The 23,297-nt window shown below is 39.4% G+C and overlaps 1 protein-coding gene across 6 annotated transcripts in view; it reads left to right on the forward strand.

The window, feature by feature from the left end:
* ASXL3 (ASXL transcriptional regulator 3) overlaps positions 1 to 23,297 on the forward strand; it is a 147,884-nt gene that overhangs the window by 25,795 nt on the left and 98,792 nt on the right. For 3 of the 6 annotated variants that reach the window (XM_030552999.1, XM_030553001.1, XM_030553005.1), the window contains one exon: positions 12,040 to 12,042. The exons of 1 other annotated variant lie outside the window; for it this stretch is intronic. In XM_030552999.1, coding sequence (XP_030408859.1) covers positions 12,040 to 12,042 — 3 coding nt within the window. Of the gene's footprint in view, positions 1 to 948; positions 1,004 to 12,039; positions 12,043 to 23,297 lie in introns of all 6 variants that reach the window. 2 more of the 6 variants (XM_030553004.1, XM_030553002.1) reach the window with 1 other exon arrangement.

Raw genomic sequence — 23,297 nt, forward strand, 5'->3', positions numbered from 1 at the left:
AATGTTTTCTACTGCATTGAAAATAGTTGAAATTAAGGCCCATGAAAGATTTTTGACTGAGAATGTTGGTGGTTAAATTCTTCTGCTAGAGCAGCAGGCTGTGCAAATTTATTCTATTTAGCCATGCTACTTTAACTGTAATCTGCAGGGGACCATCTCTATGGCTTACAAGGCACTCTAGTCTCCATGCTGCTATCTACTGAGACTTACAAGTAGTGGTGGATTTTGTGATGAATAGTCAACCTGTAACACCCCCCACAAATCTTCCCTCCCCCTCCCCAAAAAAAGAGCTGGAATGAGACCACCCAAGTGTCTTGGACTACTGAACAGCCTTCATTCTTTGATGACTTTCTTTTAACTGGACTGGATTTGAACCAGCAGTGAAGGGTTATGTATCCTATTCCCTCTTCCTTATGCTGATATGTTTATCAGCAAACCTGTAGCAATTCTGGGTGAAGTTCTCCTAAAATTCTCTTCCAGCCTTTCCAGTGTATAGTGAACAATAGGACTGCTTAGTTCAGTCATTTTGCATGTATATTGCAAAAGTAACTAAGCTAAAATTTCTTGCTGTATTAGCTACTCAGAATTAAAAACTTATAAGTTTTGGCATTTTTATTGTTGCCATTAGCAGCCAATCTTTTAGGAGGACTCTGTCGGCCTTTTAGGCCCTTACATTTATTTCTCTTTGATGTTATAAGATTTGGAATTCCCCAACAGTTTGGTTGTTTTTCTACCCAAATTAAGTCCAGCAGGGAGAAAATTTAAAAAACAAAAACACTTCCACAAATCCAGGTGCACCTCAAGGGAAAAACAAGCAAAACTATGGTCATAAGCTGTGCTGGAGAGTACACTTGCACAGATTTATATCATGTTGAGATGCATGTTTCAGTTTTGTTTTTGTTTTGTTTTTTAAATATCTTTCCTGCTGCGACAATCACTTGTAAAAAGATCATCATCTGGCCAATCCTCCTCTCTGTACCTGGAAGGAAAACCAACTCTTAAGGTAAACAATTTTGGGGCCTAAAAGCTTGACGTTTTTCTTAACTAACGAAAATAAATTATGTGTGTGTCTAAATGTAAGTGTTAGCAAACTGATCTCCCTGAGACTGTAGTCTTTTATCTACAGAGCAGGTGCGATGCATGCAACAATAGTGCAAATGTCAAGTTTACCTTTCGTTGTACCTCAACCTTATTCTGAAATAATTGCTTTTCTTGGAGACAGGGTAGTTGAGCTATGTGCCTGTTTAAACACTGGCCTCTCTGCTGAGATTACAAATGAAGGTGTCAATTGTGCACCTGGCCATTTTTAACTGGATTGAGAACACCAAATTATTTCGCATAGGCCACTAAGCAGTGGTTTAATGATGACAATTTTTGGATAGTACTGACATGAGGCAAATTTGAACTGGTGATTAAGAGAGACTTCCTGTTCCATTACCAACTTCCATAGCTTTCCAACCTACTGTTATCCTCATAAAAACAAATCAAATTCTGTATGTAATTGGCGATCTTAGTTAATTTTTTTTCCTGTATTTGCTATAATGTTTTTTGTAGCGGGCTAAGTCAAGAGAGGATAATGAGAAAGATATATGGGTTAATTAAAACAAACAATTGTGTTCTAATATAATTTTTTAAAAATTGAGATAAAATCCACAATGATTTTAAGGGTAGATGTTTGATTTTGACAGATATCAGAATCACTATAAAAATAACATGGTAAGAAACGTCAATTTAACGTCTTGTAAAGTTGCAAATATCCAGGTATGATTAAAAATATGTGTTCATGGTGATAAGGACCTGTTATGTGTTAGTAGGTTTCTTCTATGTGAGAATTTATCAGGCAGTTAGAAAGATAGAACAAAATTTATGTTCTGGCAGCCATTCACAGTGATGACTTGTAAATGGAAGTTAACTTTGTCAAAAGTTGTTTGGCTTCCATGTTTTCTAGTTTATACAGTTTTGCTGCATGCTAATTTAGAGTCCAAGCGATATAGTGTAGTGGGGAAGGACTTGTGAGAAATCTTTGGGCAGAACCTCTTCTGATTATTTCCAGGTAAAAAGAATTATAATGGTAATTTGCGAGAGTGTAGGATGGCAAAAAAGGATTCTGAAAAGAATTGACTCACTTGCCAACAGCAGGCGGTTTTATTATTAGAGAAATGTCAGAGGAATTGAAATAATTACCAGAAACCTAGTAGCCAGATATGAAGTGATAGATGAAAGATGAGGAGGGGTATACCACTCGTGATCAAGGGGAATGCCCTGATGAACAATTCAGCCCCGCCACTATCCCCAGCTGATGGGAGAGGGAGTAGGTGTTGGGATTTTTACAGTGGGTATTGATCCTGAGCTACTTTCAGTGCTTGTTCTTTTTTATTAGTCTCAGGATAGTAATTGTCTGATATATATGATGCTCCATAACCTCTGTAGCTGGTGGCTGGATTTTTGGCACTTCCAGAGGCTCCTGGCTGATGTGAAGGGAGAGAGGAGACAGTTCTTGGCTACTGTACCCATCCTGTTGCCTTGACCTTTTTCTTTTTTGGCAGGTGGGCAGGTGTGGGTGGGTCTTCTTCTGGGAATAACTCCACACTTGCTTTTGCTGCTTACAGGTTTCCTAGGCAGCATCATCAAATTGACATGATTTGTGACAGCTTCACTGCTGCTTACAGGGTTCAGAACAAGAGTAGGGAAACTGAGCTAGAGCCATATAAATTCACTCTGCTGCTGTCTGAGGAAGCTACGAACAGCAGCAGAGGCAGTGGACATCACTGTCTGCAGACTCAAGAATACAACACTATGCTGGTTTATATTAGATTGACATTTGAAAGGGCTTGAAGTTTTTTCTTCAAGTGAAAGTTTAAATTCTGCCTAGATTGATAGCTTAGACTCCCAAACCCAGTGGGGAGTACTTACCCACTGGCCAAGGCCAAGTAGTTTTTTTTTTTTTAACTCCCGCAGTGCATACAGGATTCCTTACAGAATGCTCCAGGTGCTTTACATAAACATGAAACATCAATTAAGTATGTTTTCATTTTTGTTGAAAAATGGAAAGCACTTTGGCTTCCCAGAAATGAAAAGGCAACTCATTCCGTAGTCATGAGGTATATGTGCTAAAGGTGCAAGCTTCAAATATGTCTGAATTATTTTTAGGATAGGTAGTGAATCTGCAGACTTTGATCTAGCAGTATGAGTTACTTGTTTTAGTTAAAAACAAAACAAAAGTTTCCCAAATAAAAGATTGGAACGTTATGAATCACAGATACTCCATCTCCTGTTCTTTCTTATTATGCCTCTGGCCATCTATTGATTGTCACTTTGTGACACTGCAATTTTTGTTAAGCCTTTCTGGAGCAGTACAAAAGCTATCATAATGTACGAAGCTATATCTGAATTCTTACCCCCAGATAACACTTACAGTACTAAACTGCACACAATTACTATGTCCCTGCTACATACAGACTTTCCAAAGATGCATTTCTTCTCTGAAGAGTGTGTTACTTTGTGGAGAGACACTTACAGCCACAGTGGAACACAAAAGTAAGGTCCTCGGGAAGAGGAGAAGAAAAAAGACTAGGGTTTCAGAGTCTTACTGTAAAAAATTAATGATTATTTTAACATGTATATTTTTTTGTTTCATTGCAGAAGGTATCTTTGCGTCCAATGGATGAAAAATACTATTAAATGACACCTGCCACCCCCAGATAGTAACTACCCCCAATAATAGAAAGAACAGCAATAATAAATACAGTAGAACCTCAGAGTTACGAACACCTCGGGAATGGAGGTTGTTTGTAACTCTGAAATGTTTGTAACTCTGAACAAAACATTTTGGTTGTTTCAAAAATGTATAACTGAACGTTGACTTAATACAGCTTTAAAACTTTACTGTGGAGAAGAAAAATGCTGCTTTAACCATCTTAATTTAAATGAAACAAGCACAGAAATAGTTTCCTTACCTTATCAAATCTTTTTTTAAACATTCCATTAATTTTTTTAGTAGTTTATATTTAACACAGTACTGTTCTGTATTTGCTTTTTATTTTTATTTTTTGTCTCTGCTGCTGCCTGATTCTGTACTTCCAGTTCCAAATGAGGTGTATGGTTGACTGGTCAGTTCGTAACTCTGGTGTTCATAACTCTGAGGTTCTATTGTACAAAATGAAAAACATCATAGGCTGACTCTTTGGAATGTACCATGAAATGTTAACACATATTGGAACCTGAAGTAAGTTATGTGATTCCCTCCCATTTGAATCCAGAAACTGAAAACACGGAAGTATCAGTCTGCAGTTCTTATCACATGAGTTTTTGGGGAAAATCTCCAGTCAAATTGTGCCAAAAGTTTTGGTGCTGAGGATTCTTGTTCATGCCCTGTTTCTCCCTAGTTTTGTACTTCTCCCTCTGCCTTGCTTGGTAACACTCAGAAACTCCTTCCTCTCTAGAATAGATTAAAGAAAAAGTGAATCTACAGGAGTTAAAAGGGCAATAAACCAAGGAAAGGGGGGCAAGAAATATTTTAACTTTTAGAATGCAACTTTAACCCACAGGTCCTGTATCTCTTTGCCCTCCTCCTCTGTCACACTCAGGATTCTGAACTCTGGGGCAAGATCATTCCTTTACCCTTCTTGCTGTTAAGGAATGTTTGACCTGAGTGTATCTTCAGGTAACTGTGACTGGCCTATTATTTTTAGTATTATTATTTTGGAACAGTGGTTCTCAACCTATTTACCATTGTGGGTCACATCCAATACTACCTGTATGGCCCTGAGGATGTTACATAGGCTGCAGCTGTGTGCTGATTGGGCTGCAAGCAGCTTGTGGGCCACAGGTTGAGAACCATTGCTTTAGAAGAAGTAAGAAATCTTGCTCTCTCTGCTACTTTTACTGCATTTATAACTTATCCGTAGAATTCTTAACCCTACCTCTCTTTCCTTCTTGACTTGGCTTCCCTCTTAATTACTACAGGAAATGTCAATTCAAGTCCTTCTCTCTCATCCCCCTCTCCTCTCCAAAAAGTACATTGGTTCTCGTGCAGCTGTTACTCTGCCCAAGGTCATGCTGTCTACACAGGATCAGATAGATTCTGATGGTGATAATCTTCTTTGGGAAGACTAAGAAGAGATATTTGTCATAGATAACAAAGCTGGCTCAAACCTTTCTGCTTCTCATCCTCAAAGGTGATAATAGCCTTTCTTCACCTAGCTGCTGATATTGAGATTTCAGAACCTGAGGAGGCGCCAGAGAAAGACTGTGATTATTCTCAAGATTTTCTTCTAGAGAATTTATGCGATTTGTGCAGAAATATTACACCAGTACGTTGCCTGGAAGTAACCCCATGACTTCATCTGTTACTTGAGAAGAGCCATCAAAGGAGAACACCTAACTGTATGCAATTCAAATTTGTCCATCGATAAATGACACCCTCCCTGGTCAACCTAAACAGTATGCTCACCAGACTCTTTAAGCTCCCAGCTTCTAAGGTGAAACAAATGGAGTGGATCCTGAAACTTTTTTCACTGCACCAGTTTTGTGTACAAGGACCTGTCCATTCCCATCCCCAAATGTCTTGAAACATAGACCTTGTCCTAGGAGGCAGTGTCTCTGACCGTCATTCTTTTTTTGTTTTTTCTGGCTCCAATTCCAGTACTGCTGTTGTGTCCTACAGAAGATGTACTTACTGAGTATCCTGGTACACCTCTACCCTGATATAATGCTGTCCGTGGGAGCCAAAACCTCTTACCATGTTATAGGTGAAACAGCGTCCTATCGAACTTGCTTTGATCCGCTGGAGTGCGCAGCCCCGCCCCCCGGATCACTGCTTTACCGCGTTATATCTGAATTCGTGTTGTATCGGGTCGCATTGTATTGGGGTAGAGGTGTACATTGCCTCATTTTGTCTGTTTATGGTTTCAGGTTCTCCAACGGTTTCTGATCCTCTCTGGTATCAATGCATCAGAAACATACAAGACTCTTTTCATTCCCCTGTCCTTGTGGAAAGCCTCCCTATTCAGTTAGTTAATTAAGTCACCTATTAAATTTATCTCCTGGGTTGGTAATAGGGACAATGGACACTAAAAGCTTTAGTTTGAGTTCAGAATGAGCCTGAGGAAATGATTCTTTTCAGAGGAAAAAAAATGTACATCAATTTCCTTGAGTATAGGGCTTTTAGGAACGCACTGGTAGCGCTCAGGGACTCTCTGGAATCTCAAGGGACTCCATTTGGGTCACAGCTCTGAGTGCTCTGTCTCATGTGGTCATTTATCCCTTCTCTCTCTGTTAAAACTGTTGGATAAAATTTTAAAAAGTGCTGAAGTCCCATCTAAAGTCACTGGGATATAGGCTCCTAAGTGATGTGGGTGCTTTTGATATTTTACCCAGTGCTTCTACATCCCTTGATCTTTCTGCCAGTTTCTCTTTAAGCCTTTGAGTTCTATGTCTGTGGAGCTGCTGACTTTAAAAGCCCTTTCCCATTTGCTGCCTTTCTGCAAATAGGGTAAATGAGCTTGGCAGCCCAGTTTTCTTTACTGCCAACGTATTTCTGGTTCTCCACGGTATAGGGAGGATTTTCTTCCCTTCTCCAGTAGTTTCAAGGTTTCTTCTTGGTCAAGAAATACTATCATTGCCCAGTTTTATTCTTCCAGTCAGAATAAAAAAGAATGCAGGATGTACCCTTTGACTATTATAGAACCTTAAAATTCAGCTTTGGAACAACAAAGGATTTTTGGTCTTCTGGTTTGTTTTGTTATGGGAAGAGCCAAGGATGGGGACCAAAACCTCTACGGTTACTCTAGTCTGCTAGATTATATTTGGGAGACCTGTTCAGGTGAAGGAGCACATTTTTTTTTTCAATGTCAGAACCTATTCTGACTTTATGTAGTCAATCTTTGGGACAGAGAGGGGCATTTTGGTGGAAGAGAGAAATAAAGCTCATGTGCATTTTTTTTCACCTGGTATGACTCAATTACTGCATATGCATCATCTGTTGATGCAGTTTTTGCTGTGGAATGATGAGAGCAGTTGTGTCTGAGTAACTTCTACCAATTCTTTCAATGAAAGACTGCTAGAAAGATCCTCTCTTTGGTCCTCCTTCAGGTACCTTCTCAAAACTCACCTCTTCCCTAAAATGCATATAGCAGACTGCAACCTGATTATGGCAATGCAGGTGGACAGTTGCAATCACTGTTGCTGATCAGCCAAGAATGGTGCATGTCATGTTATATTTGCTACTCTGTCTCCACCACTCCTCTCTTGGCCCTCTTGTTTGTCTCAGATACCTGTTACTTGTCTTTTTACACTGTAAGGTCTTTGGGGGAAGAGACAGCCATAGATTATATGTTTATACACAGGCATAATGGAACTTTGACATGGTTGTGGTCTTTAAATGCTGTAGCACAGGCCTGCGCAACTCGTAAAGTGGCGACGGCCATATTACTCCAAAGAAAACAGCTGAGGGCTGACCCCCCCCGGCCCTGCCGAACGACCCCCCCCACTGCCACCAACCCCCCCCAAAACACAACACATACACACCCCAGCGCCCCCCGAAATACTCCCCCCCGAGCACTGCCCGCCCCACGGAAACAAACCCTCCTTCCCCAGTGCTGCCTCACCGAAACAGCAGTATTAAACCTTAGTAATATGTTATAGCAGGCCCCTAAGGTAGTATAATTAAAGTAAAAGAAAAATGTCTTTTTGCTAAAAGTAGAATAAGATTTTCCCCCAACTTTGTAATCAATTGCCCTGTTTAATGAATGAGGTGTGACTGAGGAAGGCGTGGAAGGCAGCACCTCCAGACAGCTGCAACCCTTGGAGAGGGGATGGAAGCTGGACCAGATCAGTAGAAAAGGTCAGCTACTGACTCCTCGCTCGCCTCCTCAGCCCCCCACTTCCTCGGCTCGCCTCCTCAGCCCCCGCCACTGCCCGCCCACTCGCCTCCTCACCCCTTCCACCCCCCTAGCTCGCTTCCTCAGACCCTGCCGCTGCCTGCCCGCCCGCCACCACTGCCCTCTTGCTCGCCTCCTCAGTCCCCCACCCCCTTGGCTTGCCTCCTCACCCCCCACCACTCCCCGCCTGCATCTTCAGTCCCCCTCCCTCACCTGCCACATGCCTACTCGCCCCCTGCGGGCCACACAGTGAGCCCACGCAGGCCGCATGTGGCCCAGGCCTGCTGTAGCAATATATGTTAAACAATAAGATCCATAGTTAAACAATAAGATCTGCTGCAGGCAAGTGTATTGGAGATTTCAGAGACTACAGTTTTTATTTGTAAATGTTTCTGAATCTTGGATATACTATTCTGGACTGATAATTCTAAAATTCATAATATTTAGGCATATTTTAATGTATCATATTTTAGCTACTGGTGGCTTGTTTTAGTTCACGTTTATGTAGAAACTATCCCTAATTGGTATATTTTAATGCTGCTTCTCTCCATTTTGAAGCACCATGGAAGCTTTGTCAAGGGACTTTAAGGGACAGTACAGGAAAATAATGTTTCCATGAGTGTTTTTGATGCATTTGGACTGTTGCTTCTGCTTGTCATATAAGAAATAATTCAAATTGGTGTCAATTTTATGTTTCTCTCAGATATACATTTAAGTTCAAATTTATTATCATGTGGGTTAAATTTAAGAGGGAGTTGAAAAGACCATTGGCATTATTTGTATTTATAATAGTGGATTGGGACCCCATTGTACCGGGCCCAAACACGTAGTGTGAAACAGCTTCTATCCTGAATATCTTACTATATAAAGTGACAAGGCATAGGATGGAGGGGCAAAAGAAGCATGGAGACAGGTGGAGTGACTTGCCCAAGATCACCCAACAGATCATTGGCAGAGCTGAGAATGGAACCCTAATCTTGTGACTCCCAGTCAGTACCCTATCCACTAAACCTTTCTCTGTGTGTGCACATATATGTAACTATATAAAATAAAGAGGATAAAATACAGGCACCCCATAATATAATTTGTATCCTGTTGTAAACCGACTGTATGTAGTAGCTGAGTGTCTGCAGATATTCAGATTTCGTAACTAATTTGTAGAAATAAAAAACACCAATCTAGTCACTCCACTTCCCTTAGATCTTCAAGAGTTTATGTCAGTTACAATGTTTTTAAGGGTTCTCCTTCTGCACTTTAGTGCTGATCATCAAGGAATTTAAGCATGTGCTTATGTGCTCTAGTGAACTGGGGCCTTAGAACAGTTGATTCTCTTAGGTAAGGTGATTGATTTTATTCTTTTCGATTAGTATATTTGCTTGTAAGTTGTTCAGTGCTTCATTTCTCCACCTCGTGAACTCTGTAATACTACAGTCTGATGTGTCTAGGTGCAACAATGTGTGACATAACTTCTATGAAAGTTAGATAGGTGGTTATACAAAATACTGTTGCTTGGTTTTCTAAAGGGTCAGCAATAAAATAGTTTATTTTAAATCAAGAAATAACACTGGAAAGTACTTCACTATGAAGACCGCGAAAATGAGAATGTAATCTGTATGAGAAGCTTGCTTTCCTAGCTATAATGAAAGTATATTTTCGTTTTACTTGTATAGTTATTTCAGTTTTTGTTTACCCATTCTGTTTTTTCCCCAAGGGCTAGATAGGAGTGTTAAATGCTTGAAGCCCATTTAAAGGGAATATGTGCTATATTGTAGTTATACTGTGAAATTATAGCACATACAGTGAAAGTGAAGATTTTACAGTTAATCCATGTTTAGTTGTAATGCCATCATTTTAGATCTGTAAAGCAAAAGCATTTTGTCTTTGAATATGTCCAAGTCTCCATTGTTATACTGTAACTTGTTGAAATTAGGATCCACATTGTGTATTAGTGCCATATTGCAGAGGTTACTTTTTTCTAAGTATGGAGGGAGGGACAGTAAACAATTGTTACAATGAATAACGACTAATAGTATATCGTATATACTTGATCATAAGCCGGTTTGTTTACAAGCCGACTCCCCCCCCCCGCCAAGATGGATAAGGAAGAATCGAAAAGTTTTATGACCCATTCATAAGCCGACCCTATAATTCAAGGGTCAGCAAACTTTGGCTCCTTTGCATGAGGATAAGCTGCTGCAGGTCAGAGATGGCTTGTTTACCTCCAGCATCCACAGGCATGGAGGTAAACCTAAGTAAACAAAGTGTCCCAGCCCATCAGGGTAAGCAGTTGGCGCGCCGGGACAGCAACTGGTGGGGAATTTTTTTTGGGGGGGGGAGAAACTGGGGGTCAGGGGAGTAACCCTTGTGATCACTCCCCACATGACCCCACCCCTAGCCTGGGACCCCCACGCTCTTCCCACCTTATCTGGGGAGGACCAGAGGAGGATGTCTCTGGCCTGGCTGGAGCTGCTTCAGCAGACCAGGCGGCGCGGCCGCAGCCTGCTCCAGCGGGCCGGGCCGGGCGGCGCGGCTGCAGCCTGCCAGGGCCGGAGTTGCAGCTGCCTTGGAGTCTGGAGGGAGAGCAGCATGGCCAGAAGCAGAGAGACTCTATCCCCTCCTCTTCCCTTCTGGCTCTGCTGCCTCTCCTTGCTCTGTCTGTTGAGGGGAGGGGCTGTGTCTCACCTCTCTCTCTCTATACCTGTTCATAAGCCGACCCCCTTCTCTGGTGCTTCCTTTTTTTACTAAAAAAATGCAGCTTATGAACGAGTATATACAGTAATGTTGATAGTCTTGTTTGTGATATTTACCAACTACACTGGGTACAATAAAAATCTACACTTCTTATTGGTCCGACCAACCTACTGTTTGTAGGTAGGAAATAGGTGTCAGCTGTGAAAATCCTTTCTACAAATTCCATGCTCAGCATCCTTTTCATTGTGAAAAAGGTTTAATGTTCTATATTTTTGATGCTTTATATAACAAAGACAACCTGTGTTCATCTATCCTTTGTCATGGTTAATACAATTCAGCTGTAGAATTTTTTGAGAGACCCAAATTAGTAACTAATAAAACTTGTGTGGAAATGGAAACTAGAGTATTGGAGTCCCCAAATGCATATTGTCACTTTAAAACTTACACAGGTTGTGTCAAGAACATCTTTCAGTGTTTTTTTCTGGAAAGGTGTAGCCTCCCTTTGGCAATATAGCAGCAAAAGTAGACTTTTATAATTCTTTTCTTTAAGTAAAAAAATTAATCTGCTTTAAATTTTGCATCTTTTTTTTGAGAGAGAAATTAAGATTTCTTACAGATGTGTACAAATCCATTCATACATATGTGGAAGTTAAAGGGCGGGGGTGTCTGACTAGATCACTAATCCATTCCCCTGGCAGTGCAAGTTTCTTCCCTGTTTCCAGTGGTTTCTCCAGATTGGTTTAAAATAGCTCATGTGGTTTTTCCCCCTAATTTAACAGAACTTCCTTTTTGGGGAGCAGTTTCCTGATATTCAATCTTAGAATTTTCCCTTGCTTAATTTAATCTTTTTACTTATATCCAGTCAAAGTATGTGTTCATCTGAACCCTTGTTAACTTAACCACTATTGTGAAAAGAGTGATAGGTTCTCTGAGGTTTGTCTTAATCAGCCAGCTTTGCCAACATCTCCTGGTTAAGAGGAGGGAGACTGTAAATTGGTTTTCTAATAATATAAACCCCTTATTGTCCAGAGCTCTTAGCATTTTATGAAATCTTCAGTTCATTGAGGTTTGGTGGTAGATAGAGCTTGTGAAGGACTATGCTCAGCTAAATGGGCTGTGTGTAATGCAATAACTTTTTAACTTCTTATCCAATCAGTTCAGAATTTCAGACAATTTTTCAAGCCTCTGTGGTCAGAACTCTCTGCTGCTATTAGAGAAAATCTGGAAACTGAAAGGGGAAAAATGGGGGACATGTGGAACCCTGATAGTTGATTAGCACTACCACAGCTGTAAACACCTCTGTAATTGACTATAGATAAAAGGACTAGTTGGTGGCACCCATTAACGTCTGCCAACATAACAATACTCAATCTCGTCTGTTGTCCTCCTAATAGAGTTTAACAGGTTGATACCCTCAATGATCTATATCTCAGAAAGAAAGAAGACAAATAACTTGGGGGACTAGGAGGAAGTGGGGGCAGAATGGGGAAGTCCACACAGTCCCTGACGTGGGGGAGCCTCGCATGGGGGAATGGGGAATAGAGGCATACAGAAAACCTTGGCAGGCGGAAGGTTAGTGATCCTGATGAGAGGATGTGGGGACACTCGCAAACCCTCTACCATGCAGGCCTATCTTAACCAATGTGCCCTCGGGACACTTTCACAGGGCTTCCATCTCAGAGGGGCCCCCAGCCACAGGGGAAACCCCCCACAAAATAAAGCTGAGTGGTGCTGCAACCCTGTGCATGGTTTAGCAGGCAGTGCCATTTACTCAAATTTGGCTCAGCTGCTCCTCCATCACAGCTGGGATCAGGAGTGGTAATCTGAACTGGGACAGGAGTGGAGCACTGCTCAAGAAGGGGGGAGGAGGGTGCACAGCCAAGAAGGTCCTGGGGGCAAGTTGCTATGCTATGGGGTGAGTGGGGAGTATTGGGAGGTGGCGTGTGTGGGGGCGAGTGGAGCACAGGTGTATGTGTGCGGGACTGAGGGCTGGGATGTTGAAGAAGGGGGTGTTGGAGGTTATGGCCAGCATGGCTCAGGTGCGGGGGGCTGTGGTGAGCATGATATATTACAGGGCTGCTGGGATGTGTGTGGAGGCTGTCAAGCTAAGTGGGAGCTGGTAGAGAGTTGTTGAAGTGTATATATGGGGTAGGAGGGGCATTCTGTGGTCTGTTTCTGAAATGTGTTGTTCGTACATTCGTATATTTTAACTTCCAAAACATCTCTGTGTAGAAATAAAACCAAAAAATGACTGCAAGACTTCGCGGTACAAGGATTTTGACATAGATCAAGTATAACTCTTCAGGAAGGCATATAATAGACACTTTAAATGCAGCATCTTTTATTTTGTTTAAAGCTAATTTGTTCTGTTTTCTTATAATTTTCTCGATTCCTATACCAATCTTTAAAGTTACTGTGAGATCAAATTACTTTGTCCAATTTTCAGTGTGAAAGCAGAATGGAAAGGAAAAGCAATTAGTATGCTGATACGGAATTTTTTCTTAGTTCATTACATGACATCTGAAAGAAAAAAGTGTACAACTTAATATACTGTTGTTTTTTGGTTAAGCCACATGAAAAATTCCCATTTTCTGCACATAATTCACATACAACTCAGTATTTATCAATACAGATGACTTTCTGAACACTGAAGTCTCAATAATCCTTTGGCTGGCAAATATTCAAGATGTAAATGGGAGGAATTGACAAGTACAAGCCAATTTTTTTACCTTTGTGAATAGGATAAATGAATTTTTTAAACAAAATTTAGGGACATTAACATCCTCTGATCTGTAATTATTCAAACAGTAAAGATAGTATGAGAAGATAGAAAATGTTCTTACAGAGTGCTCTTTTGAGCTATTTACCTTGATAGATAAGTGAGACAAAATAGATTCTCTTTTCTTATTCATAATGGACTCTACTTTACCTGCAGTTGGAGAGCAGACAATGGAATTTGGAAGCTTATCTGGTAGAAGATGCTTGTTCACTAGATGGAAACCAGAAAAATGTGTAGCTTCAAGAATATCTCCCTCTTAGTATATAGCCTTCATGGATAAAATTTTAGCTTGTACCTGTTTCTTTATGAAACTGCTTCAGTTATTACTGAGATCAGTTTATCAGCTTTTGAGAATCCAACCAAGGGCTATCATAATATTTTTTGTCTGTTAGAAGAGCTTGAAATGCTTTCATGTCTATTGTATTATACATATCTCAAGACAATTGTTCATTTGTACTGAAAATAACCACTGTTGTTTTCCACTATTTATGTTAATTTATCTTTGTTTGTGCTACCAGTCCATCTCTTTGTTTAATAGATCATTAAAATATTTTAAATATCTGAGACAATTAGAAATTGAACCACATTATCTGAAGAATGACATCCTTCCTCTACAACTACCCCAGCCAAAAAGCGAGATAATCTAAGACTTGAGAGGGTGAAAAGGCTGGGAAAGAAACTTCCAAAAAATAAATGCTGTTGGCTATAATCTTTTCTAAAGAGCTACTAAACTTCGGTTATGTTATGGATTGAGAGCAGGTGAAAATCAGTCCAGTTTCAACCTTTTCATATATGCTAAATGTCGAAGAAACTTTTTGTTTGTTTGTTTTTTTGTTTTGTTTTGCAAGACTTTTACAAAGTTATAAACCTAACCAGCTATATCAAAATATCATTCAACCAGATGATGTATAGAAATGCATGAACTAAGGCAGTGATATTATGGAGAGAATTGCTGTCCATAGATTTGCACTAGACTGGTAAAGATTAAGGAGATCTTAGACAGACATCAAAATACTGTGAGGGTTGTGTGGCAACCTGGTCCATAATCTTAGCTGGAAAAGGAAGATTAGGTAATTGGCCAGATTGTCATTATCAAGTGCTGATAATTTCCTGAAGAAAAAGCTTCTTTATAACAGCAAAATGCCTTTTCAAAGGGAGGCATTGAAATTTTTTCACTAGTATTGTACCCATTTTTCCATATTAGTTCTTATCATCCAGAAAGACATGGATCCAAATAACACATTGTGACCTGAATCGTTCTGCTTACCTCTGGCCACTGACACTCAGATACCAAAACGCAGCCAGAGAAGTCTTAGTTTTTGCCATATGTGGATGTCCTCTTGTATCTGTGAGATGCAAACCCATTCATTTTTTTTATTCACAAAGTTACTAGGAATTTCCTCACAATGAAGAGAACTTGAATTGGACATCAAACTTCAGTTTATCAACCAAAACAAATCTGGTGGTTGAAAATTTAAGGCCTTATTGGGGAGGTGAAGGACGTTGCTTTGCCTGGCCACCAACAGGATAGAAGTACTCCTATCTCAAACTGTAGGAAGGAGGAGTTGGTCCCCAACATCAGTTAAGTACCACAGGATTGGCTTCAAAGGCTGTTTATGCAACTATACCTCCCTCTCCCACCTAGTGTCTCGCTGCCCAGTGTCCCTATAAACGCTTTGAGGGGAGAGGGAAGCAACTTTTTCCAGCGGATAAGTTTCATACACCAAAAAATTCAGAACCATCAATTTCTCCTATCTTGTGGTAGATCTTGCCCCCATCACTTGCCAGCTCTCTCAATTTTATCCTGAATCTCACAATACTTGATATTTTTTTAAAAGCCCTATTTCATATGACTGCCTGAGAATCTCAGGTTTTAATTTTTAACAAAATTAGTTTCTAGCTGTCATGGTTGTGGATTAAAGCTTGAAAATATGAACTGTACAGCATCAAAAATCAGAAAACAAATAAAAAGAACCAAATATATATATATATACATCTCCTGATTTTTAAACCAGTCTTATAATTTTAATGGGCCAAACTTTTTATGTTTTTTTAACACTTGGAGTTGGCCCTACTGGAAAAATAGTTATGTTTTACACCACAATCTAAAAGTAAGCCCTCAAATCTGGGTCTATTGTTGGGCGTTAGTTCATGGTGAGTTAATAGGGGAGGGTACTTGTCTCTTGCAAAGTATCCTGGTTGGTTGGAAAAAGGACCAGAAGGCAGGCCTGAGCTCTGTTGTTGCACAGGCCCCCTGCACTTTTTATCTTTTTTTGGAGTTAATGTTGGCTGTGCTAGGTACGCATATCTAACATACCTATCTGGTGAATCTAGATACATTTTCTGTTGTGCAGTGGTAGGCTCTGATATTCACGAAGGTATTTAAGCACATGCCTATCTTGAAATCCATATGCACATTCAGTGAAGTGTGTATTTGCAGGATCAGTGTCATACTTATACCATGAATACATAAGGTAAACGTTAAATAGATTCTTACTGAAGAATACATAAACAATATTCTCATTAAACATGAATTAGAAATACTTACCAAACTTTCTGCTCTCAGTTGAAAAATATATTATCCAATAATGTTTACCATTTAATGGTATTCATCCAAAAGGAAGTATTTAGACACTGAAATCAAGGTAATAATAAATAAATATCCTAACAATTCCTGGGTAAGAGTTAAGATTGTTTTGTGATGAAATATGCATTTCTTTGTAATTAGTGGGTAAAATCTTTGACCCATTTAAGTTAATGGGAATCTTTGTCATTGACTAGGAATCAAGATTTTACCCAGTAAGAATAATGTGCTTGTCTGTTACGAGAGCAATATGAGATTTATGATTCTCTTAATTATTCTTTTCTCCACAGTTTAGTGCTGGGATCTTGCAGTTGATGTGATAGGTAGTATTATTGTTGTCACCTAACAACCTTAACTGGTTATAGAATGAAGTTTTGAAAGTACATTGTGATTTTACCATATGCTAAGCTTAAAAACCACTCTCAGAATTAATAAACCACTCAAGGTCAAAAAAGAACAAAGAAGAGCTAATGATAACATAACATGTAATAGTGGAATCTGCATCTGGGCCAAGTTAAAACATGAAGGTTCAATAATCTGCCTAGTACCTTGAAGGAAAGAAAGGAGGTTTCTACAGTGGAACACTGCTAACTATAACTTCTTCAGCATAGTGATTCACTGTGCATATTCCAATCCGAGCAGCATACCTTCCGTATTTAAATGTGTGTTTCCTCAAAAACACAATCTTAACTTGAACCGGTACTCTAGGCCATGTAAAATTTGATTTTTTCTTAATTATATATACCATAACAGCAGGCTGTATATTTCTAGTGTTCCATGATAGATGAGAGTTGTTAACAAAAATATTTTAAAGACATTCTTGACTGTGCTGGGCAGCAAAATCTTAGCAGTTATATTTATTTTGGAGTAGTCAAAGGCAAGCAGATAGCCTTCTGCTGATATTTAATTCTGATACCAAGAAGTATTACTATAAGATCACTATTTTTGGCTTTCCTTGATAGCCAGTCGTCTTGTTTGTGACAGTGTCATTTCTCAGTATTACTTCATAGATGTTTGAGTTGAGGGTATTTAAACGGTAAATTACTACAGAAAGAGAGGATTTTCTCAACCCAGCTTTTATTATAGAGGACAGAATCTTCTTTCTGCTGTTCTACTCTAATATCCCCCAAAATAGATTTTGTTTTTTAAATTTGTATTTTTTTCATTTATTGTTTAAATATAAATGTTTATGTAGAAATAGGATGATACTTTCCCACACTTATTCTCCCCTCCCTCCCCCCGATTGTAAAAATTTGAGATACTGAGACCTACAAATGAAATTTTTTGGAGGGGAACCCCACTTGATGTTCAGTGTCAAAATTGTAAACTGTCACTCTCTCAAAACAAATCAAATGAAAAATAATGACCCATAAAAAGCAGAGGAAAAAATCATGAATGCTTACAAGGAGGGAAAAAAGCTACTTTCCTGCATTTTGATATTTTAAAGGAGGAATAAAAGGTGCTGTCCCTGCAGAGTTTTGCACAGAAATAGGGGAACATAAAATGAGGCTTAACTAGGTTGTTAGCTTTAGATCAGAAGTCACTGAGTGATTATCATCTTTGACTTCCAGAGTACTTTATGCTAAAAAGATTTTATTTCTAAATGACTGATTTAAATCCACTGTTCTCTACACTCCTTTGCAACTAGTCAAGGCACCTTTACGTTTAGAGTGTTTGGGGGGTTTTTTTGCCTAGAAGTTTTCTTTGTGTCTTTTCACAGCCATTATTTGAGGTGCTCATCCTTCTGGTCAGAGATTTGAATTGGACTCCTTTCAAAATATATCAGTGGTGCTTTTCTCCTTGCTGAAGGGGATCGCTGAAGACATGTAGCTTCATATCTCATAGCGCACTGGTCAGATTTCCTTGCATCTGAGAACAAAACTGATAATTGCAACCCAACCCATACTTTAAGATCCATAAATGTTTCATGGATCACTTGGGTGGGGGGAAGAGGGAGAAATCACTGTAGTAGGTATGAATTCTGCTTGTATCATCATCATTTTTTTCCCCACCCCACCTCCACCATCTCAATTCCCCCCGCCTCTGTTTTGTTACTAATGACATTTCCATGAAAACATCTTTGTTCCTTGGTTTGTTTTCCTGCTGTTTTTCCCTCTTTTGAAGTCAATTTTCTGTTTTTTACATCACATTTGCTGTATTGATGGCTGTGACATCACAAAAAGGATGTGAGGAGACAAGATCTTTATTCCCTAGCAGTTCATGTTGTTTACATGGATATCCTTCCTAGGGAAGAGAAGAAGGCCAGGTGAGGGGGAATGAAATTATGGAATAGGGTCAAAATTAATTCCTAGTAGAGTATATTTCAGTGCTTATAATAGGATCTCAAAAGCTCTTTAAATAAAAAACTGAGCCATCGTCACTGTGGTCAGGAAAACTATATTAGAATACTTTTAGCAGCAGAATCCAAATGTATATGGGATTGAAGCTAGCAGTGTTGTGGCCACTATTCAGTTGGACCTAAGAACTCATCCTTGTTAAGTAAAAAACAGTAAAATCGTTACAATATTGATATTCCTCTGACTTGATGTAAAGGTAGAGATTGGGCATGAGGTGAATTTTTAATGGAGGAATAATTTCCTCAGAAATTTTAAGCAGGAATTCCAAATCTTACTAACTCAGAAAAGTGTGTGCTAGAAACTGCACATTTAATGTGGCAAATTCAAACGGGACAGCATCTTGGCAGTTTGTCAGTTTTAAAATACTGGATTAAAGGAATAAAATAATTAAGATCAGCTAAACATATTGAGACTTCTGTTAGTGAAAGCAGCTGAAAGAAAATCTGCACTATTTTTCTCTCCAGCATATTTGTATTAAAGCTGGCCCTCTCAGCAGAATGTGAGATTTTCATAAACTCCGTATATAGATCCTTCCATTTCATGTCACATTCTGGCTTTCAAACTGTCAGTAATTTTTTTTAGGTTTTAACAATTTTGGAGAGAAAAGATACATCTGTAAACATCCATCAAATGAAAACAAAATCTTCACATTCAACAATTGCCAGTTATTTCACCAAATAGTGTTTTTTGGACTGGTTTAAAGAATAATTAGATATTGGCATAATTTAACACACTTTTCCTTTACCTGAAATATGTATTTTTTTATTTAATTAAAAAAATTTAGTAATTGGATTTTTGGTGTTGGATATTTTTGCATAGCTGTGAGGGGGAAAGAGGGCTGATATGTGCTTTATCGCGTCTTGGGTGTTCCCTTGATCTAATTTTAGTAACATTTTGCATTTGTCTTTGCAGCGGGTGTGACTTCAAAAATTTATTTTTCTAGACTAGCTATAAAAATAAATATGGCTAATTTCTCTGGAGCTGTAAGTGGGCTCAGTTCCATTGAGTTAGATCAGTGGTTCTCAAACTTGCCCCCCCCCTTCTTTGTGTCTGTAGTCATTCACGCTCCCCCTCCCTCCACAAGTACATGTACCATCACCCAGCTCTGAAGGCAGAGCGGAGAGCAGCAGCTCCTGCTTGGCGCCCAGCTCTGAAGGGAGCACTGTACCAGTAGCAGCAAGAAGTAAGGGTGGCAATGTGAAAAAGTGATATTCATCAATATCACTTTTCACAGCAAACTTAGCGCCTCTATGCCACCTTTGCTTCTGTGCTGCTGCTGCTGCTGCTGCCACCCCTCCAGGTGAGGGATGTGGGGGACGGAGAAGAATCTGAGCCCAGGTTGCCTCCCTGTAAGGGAATGGGAGGCGGAGGAGAAGGACAGCCTGAGCCATGTGGCAGGGCTCCAGCCGATAGCTCAGTGGTTTGAGCATTGGCCTGCTAAACCCAGGGTTGTGAGTTCAATCCTTGAGGGGGCCACTTAAGGATCTGGGGCAAAAATCAGTACTTGGTCCTGCTAGTGAAAGCAAGGGGCTGGACTCAGTGATCTTTCAAGATCCCTTCCAGTCCTAGGAGATAAATATATATCTCCAATTATTGTTATTAATCTCCTCCTTCTGGGTGTGCACGGCCCTCCTGCAGGATCCCCAGCCCAGCCACCTGGGGCTGACAAACAGAGAGCTCTAATCCCACCCCCCCCCCCGGCGCATCTTGTGGTTCCCTTGACACATTCCCATGCGTCCCGTGAGAGGACTGCCCCATAGTGAGAACTGTTGAGTTAGGTGGATTTTCACAAGCAGATAATTTGTCCCTTCTCTTCTGCTTTGTGTGTGATTTTGATACAGTCACTTTCAAACACTGTAAGTGCTCCCTTTGGTGGTTACCTTAACACATGAAATTTTTTCTTATTTTGCACAAAAGTGTGTCAGTCTGCTCCTAAGGTTCATATTCTTGTGGAGCTGTGTTTTCATGGAAAAACACAATTAGTATTGTATTTCTTTAGGACATTTTACCTTGTAAATTACCACTTGGCTAGCCAATCAAATTCTGACCACACAAAGAATAAAGCTAGTTAGAAAAGGAAAAAGGTCAGTGTGTGGTATTTTCCCAAAACAACCCAAAGAGGTTTTTGTGGGGGAGGCTAACCATTTTAAGATGGCTAAGTTAAATAACAGAATTAGTGATAACTTTCTGTAGTTCCCTAGTGTGGGATTAAATGTTAGAGAAGGAAGGGGATTAAATTAATGCTAAATGTGTCTTGTTTGACACAATCATTTAGTTTCAAACTTAATTTTTTGTTGAATGAATGAATGACATACAATTGACACCCAACTCAAAGGATAGAGATTTAGAAGCTAACAATTCATTTTGTGTTCACACATTTTATAGCTGTTTGTCTTGTTTTTATAGCATTTCTAATTATAGCATAGTAATATTTTTTCATTTTCTAATCAAATACATTTAAAAATCACAAGTGCCTGTGAAATATGATATGAAAATAAGACTTTCAGTACATAATATGCATCAAAACCATAATTTCTCAAGCAGAAAGAATAGGTTTATTGGCTTTGGGGGGAGGGGGGAAATCTCCTTTTATGACCTTTCCCTCTTCTTTCATGGCTTGTTCTCCATGGCAAGAGCCCATGTGTTTCCTCTTCCCCTAATTTTGTTCTTCAAGACAACCACTAGCATTGGAGCAGAAACAAAAAAGTAGTTATACAATTAGTTATAATTTATTAATAGGCTACTTTGTAATGAAAAAAGTGAAGAAAAATCACACTTGCTTATTGAAGAAAATGACCATCACAAAGTTACATACTCTTTTAGTGGTTTAAATGTGCCTTGCTCAAAGTAGTGAAATACCTGCTCATAGTTTATACTGAATGGACAGGAAATCCTATGTTTGGGGGGACGCTTTAGCTAATGTCTTTGGCAACCATTTTAGCACATGCTGAGTTCTTCCTGCTTCAGTTTCCATTTTTATTCTGAAACAGTTTTTGATGAGGATTTCAAAAAGTGCTTTTTTGTTTCTGCCTGAGTTTTGTAAGCATGCATTTTAAAAATTTATCATCATTATTAGCATTAGATTATTTCTATATTCTGCATACTGCAACTACCACATTGGAAAAGATTGCTCAGGATGGAAATGGGCTTACAATAAAAACATAAGACTGGCCATACTGTGTCAGACCAATTGTCCATTTATTTCAGTATCCTGTCCTGCGACAGTGGCCAGTGCCAAATGCTTTGGAGGGAATGAGCAGAATGGGCTATTATCAAGTGATCCAGTCCCAACTTCTGGCATTCAGAGGCTTAGGTACACCTAGAGCATGGAGTTGCATCTTTGACTGTCTTGGTTAGTAGACGATGATGAAATTACCCTCAATGAATTGATCTAATCCTTTTCTGAACCTAGTTTACTTTCGGCTTTCACAATATCCCCTGTTAGTGAGTTCCACAGGTTCACTGTGCATTGTGTGAAGGAGTACTTCCCTTTTGTTTTTGTTCTGCTGCATATTAATTTTGTTGGATTCTTGTGTTACGTGAAAGGGAAATAAGATACTCCTATTCACTTTCTGCACACCATTCATGACCATTATAGACCTCTATCATATTCCCCCCTTAATCATCTTTTCTAAGATGAACAGTTCCTGTCTTTTTAATCTCTCCCCATATAGAAGCTATTCCATACTCCTAATCATTTTTGTCCCCTTCTCTGTAACTTTTCCAATTCTAATATATATTTTTTGAGATGGGGCAAGCAGGTCTGTACACAGTATTAAGGTGTGGTGTACTGTGGATTTACAAAGTGGCATTATATGTTCTTTCTCATTATCTATCCCTTTCCTAAAGCCTCCTAACATTCTGTTTCCTTTTTACTGGTGCTGCACATTGAGCAGATGTTTTCAGAGAACTATCCATTAAGACTGCAAGATGTCTGTCCTGACTGGTATCAGCTAATTTAGACCCCATCATTTTATATGTATAGTTGGGATTAAGTTTTCCAAAGCACATTGCATTGCATTTATCAACATTGAATTTCATCTGCCATTTTGTTGCCATGTCACCTAGTTTAGTTAGATCTCTTTATAACTCTTGGCAGTCAACCTTGGACGTAACTATCTTCAGTAATTTTGTGTCATCTGCAGATTTTCCCACCTCACTGTTCACCCCTTTCCAGATTATTTATGAATACATTGAACAGCACAGGTCCCAGAACAGATACTTGGGGGAACCTGCTTTTTACCTCTCTCCATTGTGAAAACTGACCATTTATTCCTACCCTTTGTTTCCTGTTTTTAACTAGTTACTGATGCATGAGAGAACCTTTCCTCCTGTCCCACGATTGCTTAGTTGGCTGAAGAACCTTTGGTGTGGGACCTTGTCAAAGGCTTTCTGACAGTACAAGTACACTACATCAACTGGATCACTCTTGTCCACATGCTTGTTGACACCCTCAAAATTCTAATAGCTGTGTTGACTCTTCCCCAACAGGGCCTCATCCTCCCTGATTGAATTAACCTCGTTATCTCTAGCTTGCTTGCATATATATAGCTGCCCCTGGAAATTTCCACTACATGCATCTGACGAAGTGGGTATTCACCCACGAAAGCTCATGCTCCAAAACGTCTGTTAGTCTATAAGGTGCCACAGGATTCTTTGCTGCTTTCCCCAACATACTGTGTTCATCTCTGTGTCTGATAATTCTGTTCTTTACTATAGTTTCAACCGAATGCCTAGTACTGAAGTTAGATTTACCAGCCAGAATTTCCTCTGAAGCCTTTTTAAAAATTAGTGTTATATTAGCTATCCTCCAGTGATTTCGTACTGAGGCTGATTTAAGCAATAGGTTACATATCACAGTTAGTAGTTCTACAGTTTCATATCTGAGTTTCTTCAGAACTCTCAGATTTGCCACCTAAAATGAATGAATAAGGTGTTGGAATCGCCCTTACGTTCTCCTCAGTGAAGATTGATGAAAAAATTTATTTAGCTTCTCTGCAACATCC

This window comes from Gopherus evgoodei, chromosome 2 (assembly GCF_007399415.2).
Source record: "Gopherus evgoodei ecotype Sinaloan lineage chromosome 2, rGopEvg1_v1.p, whole genome shotgun sequence".
Lineage (NCBI taxonomy): Eukaryota > Metazoa > Chordata > Testudines > Testudinidae > Gopherus > Gopherus evgoodei.